The sequence below is a fragment of the Urocitellus parryii genome, chromosome 1 (genome assembly GCF_045843805.1).
Source record: "Urocitellus parryii isolate mUroPar1 chromosome 1, mUroPar1.hap1, whole genome shotgun sequence".
NCBI classification, from domain to species: Eukaryota; Metazoa; Chordata; class Mammalia; order Rodentia; family Sciuridae; genus Urocitellus; species Urocitellus parryii.
The window spans coordinates 131,367,790-131,384,453 of NC_135531.1; the positions used below are offsets into that span (position 1 = coordinate 131,367,790).

General features: G+C 40.2%; 1 protein-coding gene across 2 annotated transcripts in view; it reads right to left on the bottom strand.

Moving 5' to 3' along the window:
* Mapk9 (mitogen-activated protein kinase 9) overlaps nucleotides 1-14,585 on the bottom strand; it is a 51,262-nt gene extending 36,677 nt beyond the window's left edge. For both annotated transcript variants that reach the window (XM_026412290.2, XM_026412291.2), the window contains exons 1-2: nucleotides 14,375-14,585; nucleotides 3,366-3,536 (exon numbers count right to left, since the gene is read on the bottom strand). In XM_026412290.2, the coding sequence (XP_026268075.2) occupies nucleotides 3,366-3,487 (122 nt within the window). In that variant the 5' untranslated portion in view covers nucleotides 3,488-3,536; nucleotides 14,375-14,585. The remainder of the gene's footprint in view (nucleotides 1-3,365; nucleotides 3,537-14,374) is intronic.
* Nucleotides 14,586-16,664: the final 2,079 nt, after the last annotated feature.

Here is a 16,664-nt window from a genome sequence, read left to right on the forward strand (position 1 = left end):
TTGGAGGAAGAAGGGAGTAAAAGATATACCAATTATTTCACACTATGGTTGTAACTGTTAATGACCTTTTACTGCCAGACCTAATAATAAACACTTAAAAAAAGCTAAATATTTCATAGAACTTTCAAAATATAAAAAACTTTTCCTATTCTGGTTGAACAATTTAATATTTTAAAAGGAGAAAGAAAAGGTGTATGTTTGTTTTCTGCACTCTTCCAATTAATTAATATTACTATATAACTTAGTTGAAATAAGTATTTTCAAATTATAAACATTTAAAAATTTATTTCCTAATAAATTTTACCAACATCATCTAATGAATAAAACATAGAAACAAATCAACAAAAACTTTAAAAACAATTCAAAACTAGGGGTTGAGGACTAGGGGAATATATAAATGGTAGAGTGCTTGCCTAGCATGCACAAGGCCCTGAGTTCTTTCCCCAGCACTGTAAAACAAAACAAAACAAATTTAGGCATCAGAATATTTTATTCTTGTTCCAATCCTCCCATTTAATTGTACGCAAGCCAACAATCTGTCCTTTGGTTCATGTGTATACCTGTCCCTATGTCTTTACAATGCTCTAATTTAATAAAGACTAACAAGTTTTATAAACTATACACTCCTGTTACATTTATTTTTCAAAACTGCAAATGCACAGTCCTCTGTATTAGTTTCCTAATGCTATTGTAATGAATTACCACCAAGTATTGGTTTAAAACAATAGGCATTTATCGTCTTATAGTTCTGGAGGTCAGAAGTCCAAAATGGATCTTATGGGACCAAAATAAAGGAGTCAGTAGAACTTTACTTTTTTTCTATCTTTTAGAGGCTTCCAATATTCTTTGCTTCCTGGTTTTACACTATTACAAACTCTGTTTTTGTTATCACATCTCCTTCTTTGACTAAGACCTCTGGTTTCCTTTTTGTAAAGACCCTTTTAATTATATTGTGTCTACCAGAATAACTGAGGCTAATTCTCCAACTTCAAGATCATTAATTTAATCAAATCTGCAGAGTTCCTTCTGTTGTATGAAGTAATATATTGATAGGGTCCAGGGATTAGGATGTGAACATTGGGTGGAGGGCATTACTGACAAAAGAAAGTTTCAGATCATCAATTAACAGTAAACTGACAATATTTTAATAAGCAATATGATAGAATTCATTTCCTGGTATGGAACTTATTGTTTTATTAGCTTATTTGAGCAAAAGCAAGTTTGTTGTTTGTTTGCTTAAACAGTAATATGCCATTACCAGATTATTTCCCCTCTCTTATGTGGTGTCTATAGATTGGTACAAGGGAAAAGGGGGACAAAGAAAGCTAAAATCACTTCTAAAGTTTTTATTTTCCCAAATTAGAACATAAGATGAGAAGATACCATAAAACTGAATATCAGTTATAGCTATAAAATTAAAACTGTTTTTAAATGTAATAGCTGTCCTATAGAGATAAATATAATTATCTGAGAATTTTCATGTAGGTATTTAATAAATATGTATTTACTCATTATTGCTAAGATCAGTGGTTCAAATTTAACAATAATTCTTATCTAGCTGTAAGCAACAAGGTTCCAAATTACCAACAACTGGGTTTTGGTCCCAGGCCTATCACTAATACCCTGTTAGACAGGAAGAAGTCACTGAGTCTTCCTAGTCCTATACCATTTGTTTAGTGAGGGTTATGGAAGCACTCACAGTGATTAGATAAAATATACTATTCACATTACTACTAAACCTTCAAAACTAAGTAAATGACAAGCCTATAGGGATAAATGAAGCCCATATTTAAAATAACTGTCTGTCTAAAAGCCACAAAATGAACTCCCTGAAGATCTTTGATATGTCCTGCTTCTATATCCTTCCTTCCCTCCTCTCTCTATTGCCAAATTATCTGTGTCAAACTACCATTTAATTCTCAATAAGAAATAACTATAAATCAAAAGAATGTTTTATTGTTCATAACTTTTTATTAACATCAATTTTTTTCTAATTTGAAAAACTCACTGATTTTAAATCTTCTCCTGGCACAAAGAATTTAGATATGGATTAAGCATCTCTAATGTGACAAGCTCCAAATGATGCTCAAACAATTTTAGATTTTGGAGTATTTCAGATTCAGATTTTTTTAAAAATTAGGGATGCTAAATTGGTTAAGTCTATCCAAATATTCCAAAATCTGGGAAAAAAAATCTGAAATCAAAATACTTCTGCTCCCAAGAATTTCAAATAAAGGATACTCACCCCATACCAATAAAGCACGTTGTCAGTAAGAAGTCAAGATCACCACTATTTTATATATAAACTGGGCATTCCCTCCAAACCCCTCTCCCTCATTAGTTTCTCTTTCAAATTCTGGACTGCAACCCTCTTAGCTCTAAGGGCCTTCAACCACCTAGGCATAAAAGAACAACTGATTTCCCTGATCACATAGTCTCTAACAGAGGATCAGTTAAAAATTGGTAAGGAAGTTTCTCTAAGCTCTGCATCTCTACATGAAAAGATAAACTCCTCTACCACCCAAAGAAATTCTTTTATCTTTAATACCCTTTGCCTACTAGCTATAAACAATACAGTTTCTTTTAGAGACAAAAATAATCTTGTTTTTATTGACCAGAAAGAGGGGGTAAAAAGTTTTGCCCAGAAAAATAAGGGATAAAATGTTTGGGAGGTGCTGATAACTATAGTCTAGAAAACACGTGAAAAACTTTACCTTTAGCTGGCCAGTGATGTCGCAGCAGCTGACTGTCTTACCATGCAAGAGACTAAGGTTCAGGGTCAGACTAACGGTTCTGACGTCCTGGGCTGGACACATAGTTGAAGAGAGACACCAAGGAAGAGACGGCCAGCCCAACCCCTCACACAGCATCCCTTCCTGGTTAATCCATGGTGTGATAATGACACTGACTGGCCTCATCCTGCCAATGAATGGCAAGGCACTGCAATGATGGCGCCTAGAAATGAATAGGAGTGATTGGGAATAAAAGGGGGAGGGGGGGAAAAGGTGGCCATGATGAAGAAATGAATAAAACTCCAAATTTCTGTTACACTGTCATACCTATTACTCTGATATCATAATGACAAGGAAAATGAAAAACAAAACAAAACCAAAAGAAAAAAAAGAAATAAACAAACAAAGCAAAAGAAAAATTGCTACCTATTAATGCAGCATTCTAAGAATTTGGGTTTGTTCCTACAACCTGACTACATAATAACTTACTGCAAGAGGTTGAGTCAATTTAGCTCATAAACCTATAACAGAGTATTTCTTTTATCATTTAGTGTTTCTAAATTCTGATGATTTATTTTTACTTTTTATTAGAGCAAAAACTCTATCCACACTATTAAAACAGATCAGACTTACCAAACAATTCCTTGGGCTCCAGAGCCAATTGGTTTCAACTGCTGATAACGTTTTAGGACAGTGAAAGTTGAGTCTGCCACTTGCACACTGTAAAACTGACTATCACATTTACTGTCACTCATGATGTAGTGTCATACAATATTCTGAAGAGCTGGTACTGTTGTCAAATTCCTTAAAAGAGAAACAGAATGAATATGCATTCTTACTGAATTATACTTACACAGCTCACTTAATAGTATTTCAAATATACTTGGATATAAGACAATGTGGCTGTTAAGTTGATAAACTGAGTTGACCAAGTTTTAAACCTAAGTAAGACAAAAAAATGCAGATATAAATGCATAGATATTTCAGTGGAACAAGATCATTATGAAAGGAATTTTGAGGCCCAATGAGACAAAATCTTAAGGGTTTGCTTTAAAAAATAACCACTTTTGAGAAGATTTATGTATTATCACCAGCAATGGTAAAACTACTACACTACTAAATGCTTCTCATCAGTTTGCTTTTTGTGAGACAAGTTTATGCTTAGCAGTCTCAACCACAAATGAGGGCATTATTTCAAAATGATAGCTTCTAGAATTCCTAAAGAAAAGCAAATGGCCCAGTCTTCCACTACAGATCCAAGACAAAGTGATAAACCGGAAAGCAAGATTCATGTTAAATGATGGGTTGTTGGAGGCCTAGTAACATGGGTAATCGTGATGAGCCTCTGTTTTATGATGCTGGCCTGAAACCCCGGTACCTACAAACTCTGCCTTACCCTACAGTAGAAAATATCAACACTACAAAGTTTATTCACATATGTATGAATATAAATTGGCGACTTCAAAAAGTAGTTTTTTTGTGCTTTAGGCAGTGATGAGATTTCTACTCTGTAGGAATCTACCTGATTTTATACAGAAAACAAGCAAACATTTACTTGGTTTCCTAGTTCTTGTCTGATGACACTTACTAAAAAGTTAGTAAGTTATTTGTCTTTTTAATTAAAAAGCCAACAATAAAATCATATAGACGGGCTGGGGATGTGGCTCAAGCAGTAGTGTGTTCGCCTGGCACGTGTAAGGCACTGGGTTTGATCCTCAGCACCACATAAAAATAAAATAAAGATGTTGTGTCCACTGAAAACTAAAAAATAAATATTAAAAAAATTCTCTCTCTCTCTCTCTCTTTAAAAAAAATCATATAGATAACCATCCCATACTGCTTAAAAACAGATTTTTTTTTCTACAGCTTCATCAAATCCCTGCCTTTTGTTCTATCATTTAACATTTAACATCTACTCAATCAGTTTTTTGAGGCATGATTTGTATTTCAATACAATGATATCTAGGATTGCCATGAAACATGGAAATAAATTGATTAATAACAACCTCAACAAAGATGTGAAGTGAAATCAATAGTTTTTCCAATTGACCATTGCCCCATGTTTTTCCTCATTATTCTTTTTTTTTATACTTATTTTTTTTAGTTGGACACAATATCTTTATTCATTTATTTTTATGAGGATCAAACCCAGGGCCTCGAATGTGCTGGGCAAGCACTCTACCACTGAGCCACAACCCCAGCCCCAATTACTCTGACCAGCCATTCCTGCTAAAAGTCATTAGTACAGCTGGCTAGATGGGCCTCCAAGGGCCATTTGCACTAGATGTTAGACAAACATGCTGGCTCACATGGACCCTCCCCTGCCTCTAGCAGGATCATCATTCCAACTTATACTGGAGCAACCTAAAGCTTCATGATCTAGAACAACTGCCAAGGCCACACTTCTGTGTGGAGGGGACTCAGGAACAGTCCCAGGCCAAAAGGTCACCGTACCTCATGCCCCAAGAGGGTAGGCATAGGTCTATCTGCTCACCATGGCATCTCATACTCCAAGGACAGGTCAGGGAAGGCCTGCCAATGGGACACTGAGTGTTCAACAAACCTTCACTGATCTGACCCACATTACAACATTTAATGATTCCCTATAATTCTGTCTCATATTATTGACATCTGAATGAATATCCTTTTCTACAGATTAACAAGAGGCTGAAAGAATTTAACTCAATATTTAGGGGGTGTCTTTGTACATAAAGTGGTAAGTATCACAGAAAATACACCATGAGTAGTTTTGAACCAGTCTTGAAGTAGCATATAATTCACTATTGATGGGAGAAGTATGAGGATCAAGTCCGTTATCTATATTCTAACACAAGTTACTATGAGTTAATGGCCATAAGAAAGACGTAAACAAAGGCAAAAAGCAGAAGAGATCCTACATAATGGCAGGGCTGCTGAAGACAAGGAAGTTTCATGGAGGAGGCAGAATCCACCTTAGACTGTTTTGGTAGGGGTAGACAGTAGAGGCACAGAACTCAAATTGTCTAAATATGGCAAAATTTTCAGCTTGGCTAGCAAGGTACAAGTGCAAAGGATTAAAGAGACTCAGCAAAAGAACAGATACCCACTGCAGCCTGCTTTGTTGGGGGCTGCCATTCCTTTGTCATATTGTAAATACACCAGTGATACTGGTTATTCACAAAACATTTACCCATGCAAATGAGATCCCATGCCATAACAATGCCTGTCCTCAGTGAACTTATAAAGCATGTGCTGTAAGTACACTCAGAAAGAGACCTAATACAAAAAGGGTCCTAAACCCAGAATGATAGGGAAGATTTTGGAGTATAGGGAGAAGTAGCACCTACAGAGTGAGTGAGATAAGTCATTTGAGATCTAGTTTGCTGTATAGTGGGGAAATGATGACAAAGAAAAAATGAGGTCAGATCAACAAAGGTCATATAAGCTTGGTCCTGAGGGGTGTGTCAAAGCACCAGACATGATCAACCTTGCTTTTCAGATAGGTTATATGGGAAGATGAGAAGGGGATGGATTAGAGTAGGTAGGACTAGAGAGAAAAACCAGATAAAAATGACAGGACAGCAACACATAGGATGAGGAGAAAATGTATGATTTTGAGAAAGTTTATGTTGCTGACCTGGAGATGAGAAAAAATGAGGGTAAGAAGAAGAAAAGCTGAAGGTAAAGCATAAAAGACATGCAGAGCTGGTGAGTTCAATTTTGGGAAAGTGTGAAATTCTAAGGCACAAGCAGCACAACTGTGGCACAGGCCACTGATATACGCTAGAATCCATCCTGTCCCTACTGAGCTGCTCAAGTAGAAACAACAGCTGGCAGCTTTCCTGGAAGCCAGGAATGGCCAGATGAACAACTTTTGGCCTTTGAGGTGTGAACAGAAGTGATGTATGCAACTTCCAGATCATGTTTTTTTGTTGTTTGGCTTTTATTTTATTTTGTTTTATAGAAAGCTGCTCACTCTCCAATCTTTTCTGTCACAGACCTACAAGGAAGTTACACACAAAAGATGGAAGAGTTGTATTCCTGAATGACCTTGAGCACAGAGCCACCTTCCATTCTGGACCACCTGTTTATGCTGAGGCTGGGACAAATCAATCTCAACATTGTTGAACAACTTTTTTTTTTTTATTTTTTATTTTTTTTTTTTATTGGTTGTTGAACAACTTTTGAACTCTCTTCTACAGTTACTTGCTACTCATATTCTTACTAGTACCTATATTGTACTAGGTTAGTTTCTTTGAATTTGTGGAGAATATCCAATCATACTAGGATCTATAATTATTAATATGATTTCATCTCAAGATTTAAAATAAATCAAAAATTAAAGTGCCCTTCACTTTCAATAAGTGCCCTTATTAAGCAAAAAAAAAAAAAAAAAAGTCCCGTAAGAGAGAAATTGTCAAAGCTCCTTTCTCTGTCACATTTGGGCTTCATGAGAGCAAGAGAAAGAAACTCAAGACAACCTGAGAAAGGCACACAATTTAGCTATTAATGAATCTATACTGTTGAGATTGTACTTCAATAAACTGAAGTATCAACTGGGGCTCAGAAAAAGTTTTACAAGTTGGGAAGTACAAGAATTCTTCCTGCAACTACATTAGTATCACACCAAAATCTATATTCACTACCTCTACTTCCCACACCAGTGGGTCCTGGTTCTTCACCTGGGTTCCCATGCTGTGTTGCTATAGGCCACTATCATCAGTCCAATACAGTCCTGCATCCATACTACTTCTGTATTTGGTAGCACCCACCAGCCTGGATTATAACAACTTTTGTAGATCTGCTTCTTCCCCTAGGCTGTGAGCTCCTCAATAGTAGGGAAGAAGGGGCTAGTGGTATAGTACAGCAGTAAGGTACTTGCCTATCAAGTACAAGACCTGGATTCTATCCCCAGTACCACCCCCATCAAAAAAAAAAAAAAAAAAAAGAGCAGGAGGGAAAGGAGTAAACAAGGGTATAGAGATAAAAGTAAAAGAAAGCTTCATGGAGGAAGCAAGACCTGACCTGTTCAAAGTATCAACCAGGACATGAGAATGTGGATACTTTCAATACATGCTATTGAGAGCTATAAATTGGTAAATACTTTGTTTTTTTTTTTTGAGAGAAAACAAGTATCATAACTACAATTCTATAATGTATCTAACAAATATATGTGTAACAGAGTATTCAAAGATATATGTGCACGATGTTTGTAGCATTTCTTGTGATAGGCAAAAAAAAAACTATGAATACCTTAATGTACACAGAGGATTGAATTATTAAAATTACAGCATAAAGTGCTATTAAAGCCATTAAATAGAAGCAGGACTTAATATGTATTGATATGGAAAGATGTCTAAGATATAGAAAAGAAATAAAGCGAATTGAAGAGTATACATAGCAAATGCCAATCTATGTACACGTACACACCTACACACCTACACACACAGACACACGATGTAAACAAGTACAGAGAAACTGTAAGAAATGAGAAAATTTCCCTTTCTGGTCTTTTTTATTTTTGGAATCATTCACATATTTCACATTTTAAAAACCTGATTAAAAAATATGATATGTCATGAGCTTTGTAATGTTGTGAACAACCAATAAAAAAAAAAAAAAACCTGATTAAAGAAGAAATTTTAAATGAAAATCTAAAAAATGATCCTTCTGATACCCAAGGGTTCAAGGCAGATGAAGCCAGAAAAGGGAGAGTGGGCCAGGCTCTAAGGGACACATTGATAAATGCTCTAACAATATATGAGGGTAATACTACTCCTACTGTATAAATGAGGAAATGGGTTTGGAGACAGGCAGAGAGTAATTCCCAGTACAATCCAGATTTGAACTGGTGTGTGTTTGACCACATATTCATTTTCTTCCCAACATACTACTCTAATATTTCTGATTTTATTTACAAAGTAGTCACGTGTCCAAGGGCTAGTCAGGACTAGGCCAGAAAAATTACAGTCCTTCTCATGTTATCATATTGCTTTCCCTACACCAAAACATTTTTTCTTTTACTGATAAAGATGACTCAGTGATCCACACTCAAACCTTTTAATCACACTACAGCTTCAGAACACTCAAGACATGCACCATATAAATGAACCGACTTGCTGCGGTTAACAGATTCTCATAATCATCCTCTTTTGTTTCAATACTTCCTCCTGAATTTTTTATTATCAAACTGTTTTTTGGTGTCCTATTTTAATTCTTATGAAAAAAATAGCTTTGTAAAATAAACTTCTTTCTTCTTAGTGCTAAGGATCAAACTCAGGGCTTCACATGTGCTAACCAAGTACTGTACCACTGAACCACACTCCCAGCCCAAACTCACTTTGATAATCAATAACCTTATAGCTTTGCAGAGCCATCCTCTGAACATCAGTTCTTAAGTGACAATACATACTACAATGTAGAATAACAACTAGTATTTGGTTATCACTTCACTAAACTTTTGGGTCCTAAGAATATAGGAGGCTTCTGCCAGCCCTGCTTTCAGGCACCTGGGCCCATCCATTCTCCTCCTCTTCAGCCTCCACTTGCAGCTGTGGGGTAGGCCTTCTTATCACTCTCTGAATCCAGAAATATCAGAAGCACTATGTAAGCCTCCATTTGGGCTATTTTCAAACCACTGCACACAAGACATTTTAGAGAGATCTGTCCACCTGAGAACCTGTACATAAATACTCATGTACTATTTGTAACAGATTCAAAGTGAAATAATCCAAATGTCCTTCAACTGGTGAATGGTTAAATGATTGTGTATCTGTATCACGGAATACTCCTCAGCATGGAAAAGAACCGAACTACTAACATAATTCAGGTGAACCTTAAAGACATTATACAGGGCTGGGGATGTGGCTCAAGCGGTAGCGCGCTCGCCTGGCATGCGTGCAGCCCGGGTTCGATCCTCAGCACCACATACCAACAAAGATGTTGTGTCCGCCGAGAACTAAAAAATAAAATATTAAAAAAAAAACTCTCTCTCTCTCTCTTTCTTTAAAAAAAAAAAAAAGACATTATACAGTTGGCCCTCCATAACCTCTACATCTGAGAATTAAACCAACCATGGATTTAGAAAGGATTTCAGATGATTCATGGGTACTAAGATACAATTAAAAATGGGGAAAAAGTTCTGTTATATATAGCAGGGTGACTATAGATAACAATAATGTGCTACACATTTCAAAACGCTGAAAAGATTTTGAAATTTTTTACTATAAAGAATGATAAATGTTTGAAGTGATAGAATGTCTGACCTGATTTAAATATTATATGATGTATAAATGTATCAAAACATTATATGGTACCCCTACTAATATGCACAATTTTATGTTTAATATATCAGTTAAAAATAATTTTAAATTTAAAAAGAAGACATCTGGGGAAAATTGCATCTATACTGAGCATGTAAAGTACTGACATTTTCTTCTTGTCATTATTCCCTAAATTACACAACAACTATTCATACAGTATTGACATTGTATTAGGTAATATAAATCATTTAGAGATGACTTAAAGTATATGAGAGAGTTTGCATAGGTTATATGTAAATACTATATACCATTTTATAAGGGTCTTGAGCATCCATGGATTTTGGTATCCATAGGAGAGAACTAGAACCAATTCCCCAAGGGTACTTAGTTAAATAAAATTGCAAAAGGTCACATTCTATATAATTTCATATATATTCTTGAAATGACAAAATTATAGATGTAGAAAATATTAGTGATTGTCAGGGTTTTAGATGGTGGGGGCAAAGTAGGTAATAAGGGGTAGCACAAAGAGATCTTTGAAATGATAAAATAGTTCTGTATCTTTATTGTGGTAGTGGTAGTAGTTCTACAAATCTCCATATGTGATAAAATAATAGCGAACTGTACATACACACCGTACTAATGCCAATTTCCTTGTTCCTTGATAACGTACTATTATTATGTAAATATACAATCACTGGAGAAGACTGGGTGACAGGTACTCGGGTCTTTGCAACTTCTTATGGGTCTACGATTATTGCACAATAAGAAATTTATAAAAGTGACAAGTGATCTTACACTTGTCCCTGAGCGCTGATTTCTTGAAAATATGCAGTAATCACAGCATTTCCTGTTTGAATTTCTTTAATAGTAACTTTTGAGAGTAAGATTCAAAACCTTAGTAGGAGATAGAAAGCACTCTGATCCACTTTTGGGCAAACTAACTAGGATAAGCATACACACCTATTGCACACCTGCAGGCCTATGCCCCAGCAACTTCATCTGCTTGAAATGACTTCCCTTCTGCTTCTGTTCTTCTCCTTCAAAATGTAGTTAGAGCATCTTCTTCTTCCTCAGCTTTCCTCTACAGCCTTTCCTTTCAAACTGTGCTGGGCCTGCCCCATTTTTGCCATCACAACTTGTTTTTATTTAAAAATATTTTACCTTGTAAATCTACCTCCAGCTCTACTCTGAGCTTTTTAATGTTAGAAAATATGTCTGACTTACTTCTCAATCTCCTACTAATTACATAGTGGGTGCCCAGTCAATGTTTATTAAGGTGAAACTAATTGGGAGAATAAATATGGTAGGGTAGTGTGGAGCAGTGGTTAGGATCTGGAGTCTAGAGTCAGACTCCCAGTGGGTCAGCCACTTAGCTGGGTGACCTGGGGCAAATGACAGTAGTCATCTGCAAAACAGAGATGAACACAGAATCTCGGGGTGCTTCTAGATGGGAAAGTGCAGGCCACCCAAGATGGTGTCATTGACAAGTGCACCCTGAATCTTACTGAACCAATTATAATTTTCAGGAAATAGAGAAAAGCATTAAGTTACATTGCAGAGATGTAGTCAGTAAAACCCCAACTGTGGAAATGCTACAGAAAAACCCATGTACATCAACAAGTAAACTCCAAGGGAAACTAAAAAGAAAATAGAGGGGGAAATCTATATGTTAAAAAAAAAAAAAAGTAAGGACATATCAACCAATCACAGCATATGGATCTTACCTGGATCTGCCTTCAAATTATTAAACTATAAAATTCATGATTCAATCAAAAATTTGAATACTAACTGGTTATTTGATTATATGAATGAATTACTGCATGTTCAAGTTTAAAAGGTCCTTATCTTTTGGAGACATATACTGAAAAATTCACGGATGAAGTTAGGCAATATTTAGGATTTGCTTGAAAATAATGAGTGGAATAAATATGTAAGTGAATAAGGTTTGAAATGAAACAAGATTAATGTTTTATCTTGTACATCATGAAAACAATTAGCTTAATATTAATCACTTTGTATAACATTTTACTTGGAAAATTTTATTTTAAATAGACAAATTCAAGTGTATTTTCAAACCTTTATTTAGGGGAGCAAATAAACACATTTTAATCTATCAACAAATTATTATAAAGTACTGTCCACCTCAGATTTAAATTCTCTGAGAAAAATCAAAGCTTTCCAGAGACTATGCCAAAAAAGGATTATTTCTAACCTCACAGGATTCTTCTGGAAGAGGAAAAAAAGGTTAAAAGGAGGAAAACATTTAAATAGACTGGACTTTATTTTTCCAGAACAAATTAAAAGCCAAACAAAAATATTCAGAGGAACTAAGGACCCAGGAAAGAATGTTGAACTGGGGGAAGATCTGGGTTCAAATTCCACTTACCAGCCACTTGCTATGAAGCAGACTGCAAAATGCTGTGAGCCTCCACTTCCTCATCTGTAAAAATGAGTTTCACAGCCGCTACTCACAGGGTTCCAGTAACAATCAAATGAGTACCTAAGCTGGTACCTGGGCAAACAGGGCCTAGATCCCCTGGCCTTAGGCTACTTTTCCAGATCTTCACAGCTCCTCCCTCCCACACAATCTGTCCTGAAGGCTGACAATCTTGCAACTAAGGTTGAATGAGGTCTGCATTTAGCTTGGCTCACAGAATTTTTATGAAAATTTTTAATTAGATATTGCCAACATTTAAAACCCAGGAAAGTACATAAACAAATTTGGAGTTCTGACTTGTAAAAAATTGCTACAAGAAAATTGCTAGTTCTCCAGGATCCCCACTACTCCATGATCTTACACTTGTCCCTGAGGGCTGATTTTCGGCTCCACAGAGGACTAAAGTCCTTCCTTAGTTTTAACCTTTCACACTTCTGTGCCTCTCCCTGTCTAGAAAAATTCTGGTCACCATTAAAGGCCCACCAGCAACACCTGTCACCTCCTCCACATTTCCATGGCACAGAAACTCCTCTACAGCAGGCATAATACCCTGTCCTGGAAACAGTCTTCTCTCTGGGTTCCTGGGTCCTCCGGGGGAAGGGACCCTGTTGCTATCTCCTTTGTGTCCCTAGGGCCTAGCAAAAACCATGACCTAGATAATGCAGAATTCAGTAGATGTCTCTCCAATGTGTAGAAAGAAACCAGAGCTGAACTCTTACAAAAATGTAAGATTTATATCACAGCTTGTTCTGACAGCCACCAAATAAAGGGGTCAAGGATATTAAAACATTTCACAAATGAGAACAAGTTTCCATCTGCTTACAAGTTTCAACATAGAAGTCACTAAATGTACAGATAAAGCAGAAACAACAGGCAGGCAGGGACATTCCTTACATCATTCATCAAACTGATACTACTAAATACTTACTGTGTGTTTCCTAAGCACTGCATAAATCAGGCAACTACCTGTTTTCATAAAGCTACAAAAAATAAACAGCCAAATAAACAAAGAAGTGTCAAACCAGAGTTAAGTGCCAGAAACAAAATGAAATAAAGTAATGGAATAGAATGACTAAGGGAAGAAAGAGAATGGTCAAGGCAGGCCTTACCAAAAATGAGACATCTGACCAGAGGAAGGAGCAGTAAGAGCCATCTGTGTAAAAATGCCAGTGACAACTACAAAACAAGGGAAACAGCAGGTGCAAAGGTCCTGAGGTAAATGGATTTGGCATGTCCAAGGCAGGTGTGATGGGTGAGGTAGAAGACCAGTGTTCTGGTGGTGGGGAGGGGGTGTGGGGAAGTGGTAGAGGAGGTGGTCAGGGCTCACTTTGGCTTTGCTGGGAACTGTGCAATGACAAGGCATTGGAGGTGTGCAGGAAGTGGGATTGGGGGAGGCCTCTGGGCTGACTGGGAGAGGGTTCCTACCACACTCACACCCCCAAGGGGCAATACTCTGCCCAGTTTTCTACAAATGTGCACCGACTCCTGCCCCAGACGCTTTCATACAGTCATACAGACCAACAACTGTGCCCCCAAAAGTAGACATTGCCCCCACTTTCCTGAGGGCAAAACCGAGGACAGCGAGTGTTAGTCCCTTGGCCAAGGTCGCAGGCACCAGACTCGGAGCTCCTAACATCCGGCATGGGTGCGCAGCTATGTGCCCCACAACCCGGAGGGCTGGTGCCCACAGAAACCCCTCGGGCAGGTCTCTGGGGTCAGGCCGGAAAGCGGACCCAAAGCCCCGGACTGCTGACAGCCGGACGGGAGGGGGCGACTGCGGCATCCCGGAGGACAGGGGCGGCGGCTGTGGCCGACAGCGCCTGGCGGACCCCTGCCCACCCCTGCCCGGCAGCCTCGCGCCCACCCCACAGACCCGGGCCGCGCGATTTTCCCGCCGCCCCTCCCCAGAGGGGCCCGGCCCAAGCAGCCCCCGCCAGGCCTAGACCGCCCGCCAGGCTCACCTCGCCTCCCCGCCGCCGCCAGGAGAGAGGGCAAGCCGGCAGACTGTCGGCGCAGCGCACTAGCCGCTCCCGGCTCTGCTGCCCGGGGGCTCGGCCCGCCGCCCCGCCCCGCTCTGCTCCGCCCCGCCGCCGCCGCAGTGGCTGTGAGGGGCGCCGGGGCGCTTCGACCCTTCCGGTCCGGCTCCCTTCTCCTCCGCTGCTGCCGCCGCGGCCGCGGCGCTCTGCCTGACCGACCCGCGGGCCCACCAATCAGCACGCGGAATGTCGGACAGGCGCGGCCAATCGTGCCAAGGGGGCGGGTCGCTGTCGGAGATAAGGGAGGGGCCAGGAGCTGTGTAGGCCGCCCCCCCAGGCCTGGTCGCTGGTCCGGTGGGAGCGGCGCCCCCTAGGTGGCTCAGCCCAGCGGGCCGACTGGCTACTGCGCTCGGGTCGGCGCTGTGAGCGCAGCGGGATGGAGACCTCTGCACGGCTTGGCCCGCCTGCCTAGCCCGCCCTCGAAAAGGGTGGAGGTGGCGGGACGCGGAGTGGGTGGACCGAGGGGACCCAGAGCCTGCGAGGGCCGGACCGGCGATGGTGGGCACCTTACAGCTGTGGGGTCCGAGGGGGAAGTAGGGCCTCGGGCCTGCAGGTGCAGGCTCTTAGCGGCGAGGCGGCTTGGAAAAGGACCCGGGCCCTCCAGTTTCAGAAACAGCCCAAAGCGAAGGGAAGGGAGGCTGGGGCCTCGGCTGTTAGGAACCCGCGGTATAATGGACCCGGGAGAAGGAGGCAAAGGCGGCGAGGGAGAAGGGAGGAGGAGCGTAGAGTCTCTAGACTCTTGCTGGCTGCGGCTGGGGACGCTGCGCTTGCCACACCGAATCGGTTTGTAGGGGTGCGGCCAGAAGTCTGGCTACTGCAGGGAGGGAGGAGTGAGGAGAGATGACCATGATCCCGATGAGTCGGTGACGGGGAAGGGAGAGAACTCTTGGTGACAGGAGTCAGGCCTCTGTAGGTAGAGAAGGGGTTTGAGCAGTGCTGAGGAACTGCTAGGGACTGGGGTCCTTTGACAGTGAGCTGCTTTTGAGGCAGCTTCCGCAGCCCTTGTCCCTCACATTGGGTTCCAGCAGACCCAGGTTCGTATAAAAGGTTGGGGGAACACGCAAAGTTTGAGGTGTTGACAGATCTGAGTTTGGATAGTAAAGTTAGAAGTGAGGCAAGGAAGCTTAGAGATTATGAATGGGTAGAGACTATGGGAGTTGGGCTTTGGGGACTGGAGGACCAGGAAGCAGTGTTTGATAAGGTAACTCTGGAGGTAGAGTAGCGGTCACAGGACGCCACCAAGTAACCAGGGCAGATAGGGAGGTCAAGGAGCTGGGGATATGAAAGGTGGCGGCAGAATTTAGGGAGTGCTGCAAGCTCCTGACCCCAGGTTTCTGAGCCAGACTGGTGGAAGCACCAAGGCCTCAGAGGAAGAGTGGGGTAGAGGAAGGGACTCTGCCATGATCTCCCCATTTAGTCACTCCACCTTGACCACCAGAGGGAGTTTTCTAAAATTGAGTATGGCTCATCCCTGCTTAAAATTATTATAGCTCCTAAGTGTAGGCCGTGTTGAAAAAGGTGTATGGTGGACTGGTGCCCATACCTGTTCTCACTTCAGCCTTACCTGCCACCTTGGGTGCACAAGAGAAAACACTACCAACAATTACCATTATGGGAAACTAGTAAAAAGCCTGGGTGTGGTTTCACCAAGGAGCATCATGAATTATTCCGCTCAGATTAGGAAGGGGCCATCAGTTCTCAGACAAAGCTGATTGTATAACCCCCTATGCAAGGTAAATAACCCCAAATCACTATATATACATTCATACCTAGACATATGTCATGCTGGATTTTCTATAAGCATTCTTTTATTTCAGAGATGCTGCTTTTTTCTGTTTATGAAATATGATGAACATTTATGAATGCAGAGCCTGAAGTGACATGGCAGAGAGAGGAGTTGACAATGTCTTGGAAAAGCACAAAGAATCCTGGTCAAGGCCTATAAGTGAGAATATTCTGCCAAAAGTGTGATGTGAACTAAATGGGATACATATACACAAATGACATTTGATCATGCCTGCCAGATGGGAAAAAGCAGCTGAGGGAGTACTCCTGGGGAGGAGGAAGCCCCAGCTGAGACTGGAAAACCAGTAGGAAAGTGCTGGGCCAATGGCTTAGGCAAGGAGGACTGTATGCTGTGTTCAACGAACCACAAGTCATTGGATTTGCTGGAGAGAAATGAGAGGGGACTGAGGAGATAAGAGCCTTTGAGATG